The following is a 17,159-nucleotide window of genomic DNA, read 5'->3' as shown; positions in this document are numbered from 1 at the left end:
CTATACCGGATGCGCTTGCGGTAACTCAAATGAACTAAATCGGTCAGAGTCTAAAAACAAACCCTTATCGTAAATAAAATAAAAAGAGTTAAATGCAACGGCGCGCGACGTTAACAGTACGCATGGGTAATGACAGAATGTAAATACTCATGCGATAAGAAAAACAGAAATTAAATCAAGTACCCCTGTGTATTATAAAATTAAAAGAAATATACCTCCACACTATCGCTAGTTTACAAAAACAATTTGTATAAATTAAATTACTTAAGACATTTATACTTTTTTACTGCACTGAGTAATTTTGAAAACTTAATTTACTAGCTAACTAGCCTGCTATATCTTCCTAGTCATTTTAATCTAAAAAAACATAAATATATAAAACGTATAGTAAATAATTTGTCCAAGCAAACTAGCAGTTAATTATTATAAAAATTAGCATAAACCTGTAGGGAATTGGGATTAAGGGTTAATAGAAATGTCCAGTAACGTATCAACTTACTCAACAAAATTCCTTGAAGCGCTTACTCAAATAAAATCCTGGCTAACATGCTTGTATTGGTGATTATATATACACAAACAAATCGAATAGTTATTATACAATATTACATTACACTAGATCATTTCTTAACTAAAATTATCCGAACATGAACACACTAGCTTCATCATCCACGTGCTAAGATAAATCGACACATTAATCAAAAGCGACATGTTAGACGCAAACTATTTTTCGACACAAGTAAACTAATATATTGGGTTTAAATAATACAAAGGTACATTACATGGCAGTACATTTAACTGTAATAAAAAATAGGCATTAATTATACATTAATTTAATTATCCCAAATAGGCTTTCATAAACTACATTACTATTACGTCCGTCACACGATACAGTTAAAACTGAACAATAGACAGGAAATAAAATTGTGTTTTAACCTAAATCCAAAATTGATGGCGATAAAACATACATGGTGTTTTTACTAAGCTTAACTCAAAATAACAACGATTTAAATTTGGTAATTCTGATTGCCTTATGGGTCGTTAGATCTGTACTTGAATAAAAATATTATTTATTAGTCTTATATATTTTTTTGAGTAACTGATATATATTTGTATAGATATATTGTTTCTCTGTATTTCTCTTGTACAAGTTTTCTTCTGAGGTCGGTAGGTTGTCGGCCTATCTTCCATTTTCGTTCCGCATAGAATGCAGCGGGGTAATTGGATTCGGCGTCACCTTAGTTAGACATAGACTAGCGGACGCTTTTTTAACCGGTTTGAAAAGTTGAAAGTCAAGAAGTTTGCAAAATTCTTCCGACGGTGTATAAATTTATCGTCTGTTTAAGAAATCAATCGCCAAAGTGTGTTCAGACAAAAAAGAACCATCTATATTGTAAGTTTTAATAGCAGCGCAAGGAAACTCGACTGTAAGTTTACAGTCATGTCAAAGTCAAAAAGAAAATCATGGTTCCTATCGAATGGCTGTTCTTCGTTGTTGTTTGGTTGGGTTAAGCATCGGACCATAATTTGAACCGGATTTGATGCGAAAACATCGATCAACATTATTGGCAAAAACGTATAAAAAAGTGTTATTGAAAATATTTACACCTTGATAATGACCATCAGTATGGGCCAAGTTAAATTTTTAGTATGGCCCCATCAATTACCTGGGCGCCTTGGGTCCTTTTTTTTTTTGTTTGTAGGTACAAGGTGGATTACACCTGTAGGCCTTGTCTCCATACCTACTGTGGACGTAACAATATCCTGGGTTATCGGGACGTCTTTGTGGAAAAGACGGAACGATAGGTCGAGGTGAATAAGAGTACCTCGAAGTGCATTGCACAGAATCATTATTATTTTTTCCGTAAGTACCTGGATTTCTTTCGCTAGGACAGCTAAAAGTAAATTCTCGCCGGCGGGGATTAAATGGATGTGACCTTTTCATACCATTGCTACTTTGAGACTTCACCTGGGCCATATTTTTCATTTGTTGAGTTAAGTTAGCAATCTTCTCGCCTAATAACTCATTCATGAGCTCCTGATTCCCCTCAAGACAAGAAGAACGTTTTTCAACCAGTTGGGGCTTGTTCATTTTTCTTACTATAGGCATCATTTTGTCAGCGGTATCCGCAAGCTCTTCGAGTGACATGTTTTCGCTCTGCTTGAGGACGAGGGTAATCTGCGGCGGCAACTTCTGAAAGAAAAGATGCCTGATAAAAGCTAAGGTTGTTTCTTCTTGTGTAAAGTTTACACATTTCATCATTTGTTGAAGAAGTGTCGACGGCTTCTTCTCGCCGAGTTCGTCATTAAGCAAAAGATCAAAAAGCTCTGTCTCGCTTCTTGAAAACATATTTATTATCTTGCCTTTAAGATGAGAGTAAGGTGTAAGGTCATCCTTAAAATGTAAGAAACCAGCGATCTTAGTTAAGACGGTTTGATCAAGACTTTGTACAACCACCATGTACTTTGTCTCTTGATCGACGATTCTTGCCTCAGCAAAACTTTGATCTACAAGTTTAAACCACAAACGCACATCATTAGACATAAAAGCGGGCAATTTTATATTCGAACGTCTAATGGTTTGTGTAAGCTCTCGAATGGTAGAAATGTAATAACTCTCAGGTGGACTATCGTAAAATAACTCTGGTGCTACTGCTAAAGTTGGAGTAGACGGGTTTTTGTTTCCGTTTGCATTACAGATAGGTGGGAAATCGAATTGGATGTCAACTTGTTGTTTACTTATGTTCTGTCCAAATTGAACACCAAAAGTATGGACTGCCTCCGATGATTGTCCGTAGCATTCTTTTAAAGTTCCTGGTTCCAAGTTAGAAAGTGTGGTAATTGTCACTGTGGTTACCTCCGGGGCCTGTGTTAAAGAAGTCGGTATATTGGCGGCATCAGTAAAACTATTATTTTCAAATTTTGCGTTCTTCTTTTGGTTTTGATCGTCCACTTTCTCGTTAATTTTGTCATAAGTCTTTTCTGCCGGGGTTTTCATGTCTGCAGGTGATCGGGTTCAGGGGTTAATAGAAATGTCGAGTAATATTTAAATAACTTTAACTAAATATTTAAATAAGCCCTTATTTAAATAAAATGTAGGTTAACATACTTTTTATTAGTAATAACATATATACAAAAAAATGGATGATTGTGTTACAATATTACTTTTACATTAGAATGACTAGATCATGTCTAAACTATCATTATCCACATATAAAATACACTAGCTTCTTCTTCCACGTGTTAAGGTAAAGCGAGAAACATTATAGACCCAAACGAAACTATTCTGTGACACAAAAACTAAACTTTTGGGTTAAAATACAAAACTACGTTACATATCCGTACGTTAAACTATGTACATTAATTAAATTATTCCAGACAAGATATGGGAAAAGCTAGATCTAGCAAAACGGAAACATATAAAACTGCATTACTATTACGTCAACCAAAGGTCACTCGATACAAAAAAAATAAACAATAGACAGGAAATGATAAATGTATTTTAACCCAAATCCAAAGTTAAAAACTTACATGGTGTGTATACAAAGCTTAACTATTCTCAATATAACATCAAATCAAATTTGATAACTCAGATCGCTTATGGGTAATTGGATCTGTCCTTAAATAAAAAAAGATATTTTTTATTTTTTCATATCCGTTTAAGTAACCAATATATATAAATGTATATTGTTTCTCTGTTTTTCTCTTATTGTTAAGTATTTGTAAAGCTTTTAATCGCACAGAATTGTAGGAAGTTTACACAGTTATTTTTCTGTTTCGTAGAAGAAATATTATTACTTTGCCTGAAAAAAAGTTTTCACGTATTATTTTGTTTACTGTATTGGATTGGTTCTAGTTAGTTTGTAAATACTTGCTTTTGATGCCCCAGTTTTGTGGTCCAATTTGCATGTAATGATTTACGGCTGACGAGGCAGGTGATTTTCTTTCCGTTCTGTGTTAACCAGCTCTACAGCTGTTTTGAGGCTAGGAAAACCTTTGTAGCGCAATTGCTTGCCGCGCAAGCGCTTTTCTACAAACCCAAATATTATCCCCCTAAAAATATGTAACTTTAAAAAATTTACATTTTATTCTTTTTTACGAAATCTTAAAACCCTCAATTATAATTTGCTTTTCTTTAAAATAGGCGTTTATTTTAACGTGGAGAAAGAAGAAAAAAATAATTTGTTTCAAAACATACTGCCCTGATGTCTTTTTACAATTGACACAATTCTAGATTATGTTACGCTTCCATTGTAAGATATGTATTTGTTAAATTTCTAAATTTGGTTTATTAAACTATGAAAGTTGAAGAGTTATACTTTTTCAACGCCAATCTTGCGAACGTGCCTTTGTGAAGTTTTTTAGGCCAAGATACCGTAACAAATCCGCCATTTTTTTGTTTACTCTGAATCTACCTTTAGTCACGTGTTTACACTTTACGACTTGATAGTTTAACTGTGTTGAAATGAATTGTATGTTAGTATACATGATGCGAGTTTGTGAACGGTTTAATGTGGCCCTGCTGCAATAATAAACTATAAAATGTTAGTACAGATTTTATACAAAAGACAACAGACAAATCACTGCACTATTCCAGTAAGCCAGCTGTGTACGCATGTTAAGTCTATTCTTTACCCCAAAAATTAACTAATTCTCACCTGATGTTCTTTACACACTTTACCAAAGTGTTACAAATGTAAGTTTATTATTTTTGTTTATAAAAAAATGTTTGATGTGAGTTGTAACCTATTGCAATAAAACAAGAATTTAAATACTTTTACTTCTTCATATTGATTTAAAAATTGTATCTTTTGTTTTACAGTATCACATAAACTCAGGTACCACCAGTGCTTTCAAAAAAATCTATCTTTAATATTAAAAGTGATAGTAAGAAATATTTATCTAAAACTTACGACATTTTAAAACTGATTTAAAATATTTAAATACAAGTAACTGAAACATACACATTGTATTTATTTATAAAAAATGGCAGTAAAAATTAATATCGTAAAGCTTGTTTTTTACAAAAAAATGTCTATATGCTTGATCTCAATAAAGAAATTGAACATCAATGAAGTAAAAATGATAAAAATCCAATTTAAAATACCAAGCATTTTTCACATGATCATTAATCAGACGTTTAATAAAAAATGGCAAAAATGATCATGATTTATTCCTCATTTGAACTAGATGAAGCTTCATCATCTGAACTACTGGAGTTGCTCTCATTGTTTGAATCCGAGGAATCACTATCACTCTGTTGATAAAATTAATCAATATATGAAAAAAGCAATGAACATAAGATGCACAAAAAATTTAAACAACACTTTTTTTATTTAGTGTACATAAGTTAACTTATATTTCTACGACTTACATCATCATCGCTGGAGGACTCTTCAGAATCCTCTTCTTCCTTTTCCTCCTCGAAAACTTTTTCTGGCTAAAATATATTATTATCTTTAAAATTTAACTTAAAAAGAGTTCTATTCAAGCTGCCATATGTTGTTAAAAATAAGTTAAGTTTAAAGCAAAAACATTTTTGGCTAATAAAAACAAAAACTTCCAAGAATTTCTAAATTTTTTTCAATTGATGTTTCGTTTAATGAAACATAAAGTGAAAAATACTCAAATAAGTTTAAGTAATGTAACTTAGAACATTGAGTAATGTAACTATAATAATTTAAGTTAGGTTAATAACAAACATTTACCTCTGCAACTTTAAATTTTTTGGTAGCAGGTTGCTCAGTTGACTGAATGTTCTTTTGAAGTTTGTATTGGGCTGCCATGTCGGCTGGCAGTGTCTAAAAAATTTACATATTAAATAATATGGTAAACAATGTATAACCCTTTTTTATTTTGATATAAAATTATCTTGCTATTTAAATATTGGTTTCCAAAATTTTTAAACCGAACTTTTAATTAACATTATTAAATAAACACACCGTATTAAACTATTTTTTACCAACAATAAAAAACATTGTTTAAGTTTACAATTTTAAATAGGTTAAGATAGCTTAATTACCTGAATAAACTTTTTCACTTCCCTCTTATATCTAATACCCATATTTTTAGCCTCATTTGTAAAAGATTGCTTGGATTTTTGGTCCAATTGTTGCCATAATCTTCTCATTTCCTGCAAAAAATATTTTAAATTAAATTAATTATAAACAATCTATATATAATAAAACAGGTAAATTATTGTGGACAAATATTAGTTGAAAGTGCAACCATATTATGACGATTAAAATGACAATCTGAAGGTGTTCTATCAACTAATGTTTAATAACTTGAAGTTGTATTAAAATACCACACTACTGTTAAATATTCATTTTAACATGTCATAAAAAATAAAGATATACATACAGCAGCTTTTTCTTTTTGTGACAAATGTGAGAGTTTTTTAAGATGAGTCGAGTTAAAAAGTTGATATCCACTTGCAGGTGGTTTTTTCGGTTCGTTTGGGAACTTTAGTTTTTTCTTTGATGGTGCAACAGCAACAATGGTAGTCTATTTAAAAAAATTCAAATATTTAACAAAATAATAAATTATGTAAATTATTATCTATTATCAAATGTTAACTCAACCAATACAATTTTTACTATATCAATAGGTAAAAAAAACACCGCTTGATCATAACATATATTAAAAATATTTTAGTTAAAAATGTTTAAATGCAAGACAATCTATAAATAAATGCTTAGTAAGCATGTACATATAAATATGTATTTGCATAGTTAAAAGGCTTTAAAATAAAAAAAAAAATGGTAATTTTAGTGTATGGATACACCATAAACAAAGTGGCAAATTAAGATCATTATTACAGTTAGGTTAAAGCTTTTAAGTCTTGCAATCATCTAATTTATTTAAAAAAATTCAATATTTATTTGTTAAATATATGATGTCATGTTTTGCTTTATTATATTGTGCTACCTTATCAACTGCTGGGACTTCTTGGATCCCTTTGTTAACTGCTTCCTGGTAATTTACAATGTTAGCTTCGTTTTGTGCTTGTGCAGCTGTAATAAAAGGTTGTTTTTTGGCCTTGCCCAATTTGCTCCAAGAGTCTCTTAAAGCATGCTCAATTTTTTCGGTGTCATTCTTAAAAATTATAACAACAAACATTAATTAAAGCCATGAAAATTTTGCACCTCAATATTCATGAACAAAAAAACATTTATAAATTCATGAATACAAGTAGTGTTTGTTGCTACCTTCTTCTTAAGAAAACATTTTACAATTATTTACAGTGTAATTTCAAACCCCAACTACTAAGAAAATGATTTTAGACGAAAAATTGCGTAGCAAAAAATGTATAAACATACGAGTAAAATATAAACAAAATACAAAAATAAAAAATATTATTTACTTTAAACTTTTTAGTAAAAGCAGCTAATTTTTTTTCATGATATAATTGCTCTCCCGTAACAGGTTCTAACTGTGTTGGTTTCTCCCCATTATCAGTTCTACAAACCTTTTGCACATTTTTTCTAAAAAAAGATGAACATATTATTCTTATTTTGTCTAAAAGTAATGAAAAAAAAGGATTTTCAAATACTAATCACAATATTAAAGCTTTAAGATAAAATAGAAAATTTAAATTTAGGATTTTTAGCATCTGTATATAAGTCCTGATAACTTACAAGTATTGTTGCATCTTGTCATTGTAGATAGCTTTCTGTTCTTTTTCTTTAAGCAAATATTTGTGACGTTTATGTTCTGGAAGTTCATGATATCGTCTAGCCAACATTCTTGTTACTTCATCTGCTGACAGATTAGGATATTGTTTTTCAACCTAATAAAGCGAATGTATATAAATTTTTAGACTCGGTTCAGTAAAATTTAGTTCAAAAATGTATCATAGGAATGAAAATGCTAAAGAAATACAATTGTTACTATAGAAATGCTCTAGAAAGCAACGGAAATAGAATTAATTATGATCAAACGGTAAAAAAAGGGGTTTATTGTAATTTAACTTTCGTAACCTTTTTTCTATTGGCCCTTTGATGCAAAAATAGTGCAGAAAATGGGGTTGTTGGTCGTGTAGGAATTGGAAGCTTTGACTAAAATAGTTATTTAATTAAACACAGAATTAAATAAATTTTATAAATTCCGATATTCCATTTGATTATTAAAAATTTTAAACATGATTTCAAATAAAATGTCACTTACGACCGCATTATTTATGATTTCCTCTTCACTATTTTCTTGTTTCTTTTCTGTTAAACATTATTTTTAATTATGAGAATTTTATATTTTTAAAATTCGTTACTTGAGTCAAAACTATTTTGCTCTACCATAATTAGCTTGTTCATCTTCATCGCTTGAGTTGCTTTCACTGCTACTCTCGTCTCCACCCTCTGCAAAAGAGTCATCACTTGCATCAGAGGATGAGTCATTGAGCGATAATTCTTCCTCATCACTACTTATCTTTTCCTGCTTTACCGTTGTTGGCTTGTGACTTATGGCATTTGTTGTTTGTATATTCCTTTTAAAAGGTTTGATATGAGTTGAAATTTTGTGTGTTTACTTTTAGTTTATAGATCCTTGACATATAAAAGAAACATGAAAATATCACTAATAATTACTAGTTTTGCCCTTTTTTGTCATCTTAACAGTGTTTGAAGATGTTTTTGTACAGTTTTATAAATTTACAAGGGTAACAAAAGAATAATATTACTTACTTCCGTTTTTTTTTACTTAATTCCTGTTCAATTACTTGTTCTTCGGGAGACAAATTCTGTAAAAAACAATTAAACACAAAATAGAATAAGGGGAAAAGTTTATAAACTTATATTTTAAATAAAACTAGGTACAAACTTCTGATACTAAAAACTACTTATTTAAATTGACCTTAATGTAAACAGAATAGTCTTCTTCATATTTCTGTTTCATTTGCATATAACGAACTTGATAAGATGTTTTTTCATGTTCACTCTTAAGATGCCATAACCTTCCACATTCTACTATTCTCTTTTGACCAACTACACCAGTTAAAGTGGGCATCATTTCAGTACAGAATAAATTGTATCCGTTCCTAAAACGGAAAAAAAAAATTTACTGACAGAAGTAAATAAACTAAATAACCAAGTTGGTGCAGACACTGAAAAATAAATTTATTTATGACTAAACCCATAAAAATAATATAATACCCTCATAAATTAATTAAAGTTAAAAACCCATTATGATATAGGAAGAGTTTAAATTTAACAGAAAAGGTGAAAAAAAGAAATGCAGTTTGAACAAGCAGTAAACTATATTGTGTTAGATGTTTTTTTCTTACGAGGGTGGTTTTTGCGGCTTTCCGTTTAACTGATCCTTTAACTTTTGTTCTTTCTTTGTTAGAACAACTTTGCCCATAGTTTTTGAAACATTTGGGTTCATTTCCAGATATTTTTGTAAATCCGCCTAAAACAAATTTTTCAATACTTTTAAATCGTAAAAACAAAATAAACATTAAACTTTACGAAGCAAATTCAAATCTTGTCACCATGTTTTCTTCTTGTTCTTTTAAAGCTTTGGCAATATAAGTTTGTTTAATTTCATCTGATAGACCTTTGTATTTGTTGCCCAAAGCTTCAAGACAATCTTTCTTCGAAAGCTAATAAAAATTTTAAAAGTGTTAAATGGAAAGTAAGTAAAAAGTTACAGTAAAAGTGTATATGTATAAATATATTATACAAATATAAAAAAGAATAGTTAAACAAAGATATAGGTTATGTATTCAATGAATGGTTATGACAAAAGCAAAATAAGATTTTTAAAATACTGTAGACCTACAATAACTAAAAATTAAAACAAATTATTAAGTACCAAACATTTTATTATTTTAAAAAATAACTTTTAAATTTCTTACTTTTGGATGACTTGAAGTATATTCTTCTAAACATTCAGTCTTAAAGATAGTAGCAGGTGTTCGAGCTGGTTTTGGTCTTGTAGATCTAGTTTTAAAATATTCAGGGTGCTCTTCTTTAAATTTCTTCATAGCAATGCGGAAAACAACAGTCTCTTTTTGCCAATTTTTTGTGTATTTTTCCTAAAAAAACATCAAATAACAAAACAAAAAGATACTAATGCCAAGTAAAATTTTACAACAATTTTTCTTACAAAAAATAAATTACCTTTTTCTTTGCTGAAAGACCCCTATATTTTTTACTCAGCTCGGCTGTGACTTCCAAATTAGACATTTTAGGATGTTTTGAAGCAAACTGATCACGTTTTTCCATGAAATATTGAAAATATGGAGTAAGAGGTCTTTTTGGATAATCAGGATGTTTTTTAATTTGACCTTTAAATGGATCTTTTATATACTCCTGTGCATCCACTACCATCTCAGTAAGAGTACGATATTTTCGAATCTTAATAAAAATATTTGTATACATAACTAAGGAAAAATAATTAAAAGGGTATGTGTGTTTAAATTTTACACAACATGCTTCATAAAATGGTTAAGTAAATTTTACCTCTTTGGAGAGTAAATTCCATTTTCGCTTACAATCATCAGCAGTAAAATCATTAAAAGCAACTTTAGTCCAAGCAAGTTTATCAACCAAACTTGAAAACTTTGCAACATCGGGCTTTGTTATATTCTTATAAAATAAATGTATAAAACTAGTTAACTTACAACACTTTGTCTAATTTTTTATAAAAAAAAATGTTTGTAAGGTCTTTAAAATAGTTATGATTAAATTTCTATTTAGTAGGCCTTATTGTGACACAACATTTCTAGATGTTTCTTTTTAAATATTAAGCTATTTACTTTTGATGTTTCATATAAAAGAATAAAAATCATAGATTACTAGATACAGAAATGCTTTCCTACGTTGTTAAAACTGGATCATGTAATTCATACAAAAATTTAAGTTTTAATTTTATATTTTAGTTTTAACTATTTTTTTTATAATACCATTTCGATTCTTTCAAGAAGCTTCATTATTGCTTCTTGGGACCATTCTGTTGTAAAACAAGTTAGTTAATAATCCTATAATAAATATATAATGCCAGAAATGAATTTATATTAATAGAAAAACAGGTTACCTGAACTAATCAGTTCTGTTTTAATGTCAGCAGTTTTTTTCAAAGTTTTTCCGGAGCTCATTTTTAACGCCACTGTATACCTTATTTATATACAAAACAAGTCTCTTAAAATGCCAAGTTTTATAAGCACTTAAAAAAGGCTTTTGCATTAGTTTGAGTTAAACATTTTTAAACATTTAGTTGTATATATCATATATATATTTGAATTGATAATTAGTATAAGCTATTTGTTGCACATTAAGTAGCATTTTTTATTTTGAACCTTGTTACAACATATTACTATGTATTAGTTCAAATTTTTTTTGCTGAATAAAGTCTGAAATGGTAGTGGTCAATTGGTGGTAAATTATAATTTTAAAGTTAAAGCATATCTTTGAAAATAGGAAATAATTCTATAAAACCTAATTAGTTTAAACTATGGCTTATATGTTTATTAATTTAATGATTACACTACTGTTGTTTATTAAAAAAAGAGTTGTTAGTAGTTGATTTTCCAATGAGCAATTATAATAAATTGCAAAAATTACCATTAAAAACATATACACTCAGTTCGTATAATATAAATATCTATGAAATTTGGCGATAAAGCTATATAGCAGGCAGGTATAAAAAGGTTTGCAGGGCAATATTTGTAGCGGTAACGGTAAGCAAGTCGCAAAACTTCAGTTGGCACTTTCCGAAATTTCCGTAAATAGTGGTTACAGATCGCCCTAGTCGCCTCGACCCGAGTACGGAGTGACTGACAATTAATAAATTTTTTTTATCTATTATAACCCGCAACAAAAAAAATAAACATAGATTTACACAAATGCTAATATTTGCCAGGCTTGGTTCTTTGTCTTTAAACTATCAAACAATCTTATAATCTTATTTAATCAGACAGTTAAACCTACTAGTCTCGGAAAGGGCAGGGAGCCACTAGTTTTACATTAAGACCGCCAAATGTCAGAAAAATTCCGATCTAGCCACACCACGTTGCGGATTTTAGGTCTCGGAACCCCAAAAAAATTTCGCGGCATCTAAGCAAGTCTGTCAAGGTAGGTGCGAGGCTAATTTTCCGTTGTCTAATTTTTAAAAAATAACAAACTAAAAATGTAGGTATAAACAACAACAATTTAAAAAAACTGAAATCTGTATTATTTTTGGACAGCGCTAACAGCTAACAATTTTGTGAAATACAGTGCAAAAAGTTGTGTTTTATTGGTTGATCCTCACTCTATTTCAATGGTGCAGTACACCACGGTACAAATGAGAAAACTTCCACCGACCCGAACACTAACCGGAAGGGCAGGGGCAATAAATTGTGGTAAAATGCAATGTATTTAAAAAGATGGGTTAACTCAAGACTTATTGAAGTAACTAATGTTTAGGCCGTAGTATCTTCTTTTTATATCGAGGATAAAAAATGTGAACAAAAACACTGTAAACAAATTCGGAATATTATTACTCTCTGTTAACAGACCACAACATTTTAAATATGGCTGAAAACTATTAACCTGAAGACCATGCGATGAACGCTTCAACGCTTGACTGCTGAATCGAATTTGATAGGTATATAAATGTTTTTTTTACACAGAAATTTTCATAGGTATTAATAATAGGTATTAATAAGAAAATATACACAATAAATTATACAGTAATGCAACAAAAAAAACGACAAAATTATTTTCATTGACTCATCACCAATCACCCAATACTTTGATGATTTAATTTTAATCGTTTTTTTACAGTGTAGCATTGGTAAAATTGCAGGTTTATTAAGTTGTAGACTAACTACAATACAATTAGTTTAAATTATTACTAAAAACTAACAATGGGTTTATCACAACACATTGAAGCAATCATGCAATTGGGTAAAACTGTTCGAGTTAATATGCAAAGAAAACTCAAAAAACCCATGCAAGAATACAGGGCTCTTGAACGTGCGCAAAAGATACTTGAAGATCAAGAATTAAAACCAAACAGAGCACCGATGAATGTCCCAAAAGTGAAAGTAACTAAAGGTAAAACATTACTTAATATGTATATATAAGTAATTGTAAATCTTCACTTTAGTACCACTGTACCTTAGTGCTTTGAATAATTTAAGTTATAACATATAACATTTTAGTAAATTTTCGCTTTATTATAATAATTGTTCAACAATTTTTCTTATTTTGGGGCACTATGTAAAAGGTGGAGTACAGAATGCGGAGTGCGGAGTATTTTTTTTTTTAATAAAATGACGTCATAACCCCTTTGTGCCACATTTTTATTGCCCCAATCTTAAAGTAAATTTAATTTGCAATCGATTGATACTAACTAAAAGTTGGCACAAAGGGGATAAAGGGGTCAACGGGAGCAATATTTGACGAAAATACGTATTTCGATTATCAGTGTTTGAGCGGAAATGACGTCATAACCCCTCTGTGCCACATTTTTATTGCCCCAATCTTAAAGTAAATTCAATTTGCAATCGAATGATGCTAACTAAAAGTTGGCACAAAGGGAATAAAGGGGTCAACGGGAGCAATATTTGACAAAAATACGTATTTCGATTATCAGTTTTTGAGCGGAAATGACGTCATAACCCCTTTCCGCCACATTTTTATTGCCCCAATCTTAAAGTAAATTTAATTTGCAATCGAATGATACTAACTAAAAGTTGGCACAAAGGGGATAAAGGGGTCAACGGGAGCAATATTTAACGAAAATACGTATTTCGATTATCAGTTTTTGAGCGGAAATGACGTCATAACCCCTTTCTGCCACATTTTTATTGCCCCAATCTTAAAGTAAATTTAATTTGCAATCGAATGATACTAACTAAAAGTTGGCACAAAGGGGTCAACGGGAGCAATATTTTTTCGAAGGCCAAACCCAGTCCTGAAAAAAGTTAGGCTCGCCATAACAATGTGTCCATTTTCGTCCAAGGTCGGTTAACGAAATATAAAAATCTGCTGCGTAATTTCGTCAAAAAAATGCTCCCGTTGACCCCTTTATCCCCTTTGTGTCAACTTCTAGTTAGTATCATTCAATTGCAAATTAAATTTACTTTAAGATTGGGGCAATAAAAATGTGGCACAAAGGGGTTATGACGTCATTTCCGCTCAAAAACTGATAATTGAAGTACGTATTTTTGTCAAATATTGCTCCCGTTGACCCCTTTATTCCCTTTGTGCCAACTTCTAGTTAGTATCATTCGATTGCAAATTAAATTTACTTTAAGATTGGGGCAATAAAAATGTGGCACAAAGGGGTTATGACGTCATTTCCGCTTAAAAACTGATAATCAAAATACGTATTTTGTCAAATATTGCTCCCGTTGACCCCTTTATCCCCTTTGTGCCAACTTTTAGTTAGCATCATTCGATTGCAAATTAAATTTACTTTAAGATTGGGGCAATAAAAATGTGGCACAGAGGGGTTATGACGTCATTTCCGCTCAAAAACTGATAATCGAAATACGAATTTTTGTTAAATATTGCTCCCGTTGACCCCTTTATCCCCTTTGTGCCAACTTCTAATTAGTATCATTCGATTGAAAATTAAATTTACTTTAAGATTGGGGCAATAAAAATGTGGCACAAAGGGGTTATGACGTCATTTCCGCTCAAAAACTGATAATTGAAGTACGTATTTTTGTCAAATATTGCTCCCGTTAACCCCTTTATCCCCTTTGTGCCAACTTCTAGTTAGTATCATTCGATTGCAGATTGAATTTACTTTAAGATTGGGGCAATAAAAATGTGGCACAGAGGGGTTATGACGTCATTTCCGCTCAAACACTGATAATCGAAATACGCATTTTTGTCAAATATTGCTCCCGTTGACCCCTTTATCTCCTTTGTGCCAACCTTTAGTTAGTATCATTCGATTGCAAATTAAATTTACTTTAAGATTAGGGCAATAAAAATGTGGCAGAAAGGGGTTATGACGTCATTTCCGCTCAAAAACTGATAATCGAAATACGTATTTTCGTCAAATATTGCTCCCGTTGACCTCTTTATCCCTATTGTGCCAACTTTTAGTTAGTATCATTCGATTGCAAATTAAATTTACTTTAAGATTGGGGCAATAAAAATGTGGCAGAAAGGGGTTATGACGTCATTTCCGCTCAAACACTGATAATCGAAATACGTATTTTCGTCAAATATTGCTCCCGTTGACCCCTTTATCCCCTTTGTGCCAACTTTTAGTTAGTATCAATCGATTGCAAATTGAATTTACTTTAAGATTGGGGCAATAAAAATGTGGCACAAAGGGGTTATGACGTCATTTTATTAAAAAAAAAAATACTCCGCACTCCGCATTCTGTACTCCACCTTTTACATAGTGCCTTATTTTGGTCATATTTTCAGTTTTACGTTATACAACCTACTAGTAAGCTTTAATTGTTTAAAGGGAAAATGCCAAATTTTATGCTTGAATGTTTTTAAGGTACTTATTTAAAACAGATATCTATAATTTATATCGAATAATTTATTTGTTAGTTTAAACGAACTTGTATAATGTGATTTAAAATGCCCAATGCTAAAAATATTGGCTAATTTTTAACATTTTTTTCACATGTAACGGAAATTTATTAATTACATGATGATACAGTTTATGTTTATGAATAAGGCAATCAAACTAGTTCAGCTTTAATTCGGCTTTAAAATATTTTATTTTTCCTTCGCTCATTAAAAAGGCAAACCTAAATTTTCAAAAAAGATATTTTTTATAAAATTAGGTTACTAAATTAAAATTATTATTTAACACTTGTCAAAAATTTATTTGTATATATATACTTTTGTATAAAATATTATATTTTACAAATGGTTTGCCTAATTTTTTTTTTAATATTGTTATTTGATTAGGTCATAACTCTTGTACCATTTTCGAATATTTCTATGATTAGTGGAAAAGATCTACAATTTTGATTGGTCAATTTTTTTTAAAGGACAATTCTAAAAAACATCGTTTAATGATGTTTAACAATTGATCAAATACTTTTTTCACTATTTAGATGAAATTGAGCACAACAAAAAAATGGTTTTGGAAATACAAGCAAAGAGTGAAAAATTAATTAAAAATATGGATAAGCTTTCAGTTTCTTCAACAATTTTTAAAGGTGAACTGGCAAAGATGTTACCAATTTTGTTAGGCAATGCTTTAGTTTTTAATTTTGATTTAAAAATTTAGGAGTATTAAAAATGGGGTTTTATCATATCTTGAATTTATCTTTTTATAAAAAAAAACTTAAAAAAAAAAGTTATAATAAAAAACAATTTATTTGAAATTTTAATCAGCAATTAAAAATCAACTACCCTACTATGGTTAATTTGCCAATTCTAGCCTTAATAATGTTGCCATACTTGCAGTGGTATAACATTCCCCTTTATTAAATTTAGGCACACACGTGTGCCAAATGTTAATATGAAGTATGTAGTTACAGTAAATGAGAAAAAGAGCAAACTGAAAATATTTTTTTTAATTTTAGAAAAGCTCCAAATAAGTTGTAAGACTGTTAAATAAGCAACTAACTAAAAAGTGTTTAGAAATACCTACACACTAATCTCTAATACAAACATTTGTTATATTTTAAACAACAAGACTCATTTTAAAAATGTTTTAATGATTTTTTTTCATTTAATAAAAATTTTTAGACAACAAGCCTTTAAATCAACATCAAGATGCAAGAAGTGAAGCCATTAAAAAAAAGTTACCTAAAAGTTCAACAAAACATCCACAAGAAGATGTAATTTTTAACAAAGATGTAGAAATTCCAAGGGGTCTAGCCAGAATAAATGACATTATTGACATTTTACACAATGTAAGTATTCCCGAAAACAATGTATCAACGGAAGAAATAGAAAAACGATTTAACTTAAGAAAATCTGACATCGAAAACTTGATTAAACATTATAATTTAATTGAAGACAATGATAAATTAGTAAAATTTGATGGTGGTGAACTACATGATAAAACAGATAACGTTGTGGATTTTAAACTTTTGCCATCATCTAAAAAATAGTTGTATATAAAAATGTTAAATATAGGTTTGTGATTATGACATTTTAGGGTTTCTATTTTCTTTAAATTAATCTTAATTGCAGTTGCTGTTATTTTAAAAAGATTTTGAATACTTGGCAAAATAAATTTCACTT

The 17,159-nt window shown here is 29.9% G+C and overlaps 2 protein-coding genes across 3 annotated transcripts; one reads left to right on the top strand and one right to left on the bottom strand.

Moving 5' to 3' along the window:
• Positions 1-4,951: 4,951 nt before the first annotated feature.
• LOC145743057 (nucleolar transcription factor 1-like) lies at positions 4,952-12,001 on the bottom strand. Its single transcript, XM_082560934.1, has 20 exons — positions 11,032-12,001; positions 10,901-10,947; positions 10,458-10,583; positions 10,116-10,352; positions 9,851-10,030; positions 9,485-9,595; positions 9,278-9,402; positions 8,848-9,031; positions 8,679-8,734; positions 8,292-8,482; positions 8,167-8,213; positions 7,980-8,057; positions 7,638-7,789; positions 7,364-7,484; positions 6,928-7,095; positions 6,361-6,504; positions 6,020-6,130; positions 5,706-5,798; positions 5,372-5,437; positions 4,952-5,254 (listed from the first exon to the last, which is right to left on the bottom strand). Exons 1-20 carry the CDS (start codon positions 11,090-11,092, stop codon positions 5,168-5,170), a joined length of 2,385 nt encoding a protein of 794 aa, XP_082417060.1. The 5' UTR covers positions 11,093-12,001; the 3' UTR covers positions 4,952-5,167.
• A 265-nt stretch (positions 12,002-12,266) lies between these two features.
• LOC145743064 (uncharacterized) lies at positions 12,267-17,159 on the top strand. 2 transcript variants are annotated; one of them, XM_082560954.1, is made up of 4 exons: positions 12,267-12,582; positions 12,870-13,034; positions 16,019-16,123; positions 16,659-17,159. In XM_082560954.1, the coding sequence occupies exons 2-4, from the start codon at positions 12,875-12,877 to the stop codon at positions 17,024-17,026; spliced, it is 633 nt and encodes a 210-aa protein (XP_082417080.1). In that variant the 5' UTR covers positions 12,267-12,582; positions 12,870-12,874; the 3' UTR covers positions 17,027-17,159. The 2 variants fall into 2 exon arrangements, with proteins under 2 accessions (XP_082417080.1, XP_082417072.1); XM_082560946.1 differs by having other exon boundaries at positions 12,762-13,034.

This window comes from Corella eumyota, chromosome 1, assembly GCF_963082875.1.
Source record: "Corella eumyota chromosome 1, kaCorEumy4.1, whole genome shotgun sequence".
Lineage (NCBI taxonomy): Eukaryota > Metazoa > Chordata > Ascidiacea > Phlebobranchia > Corellidae > Corella > Corella eumyota.
This window is presented reverse-complemented; position numbering and strand designations above follow the sequence as displayed.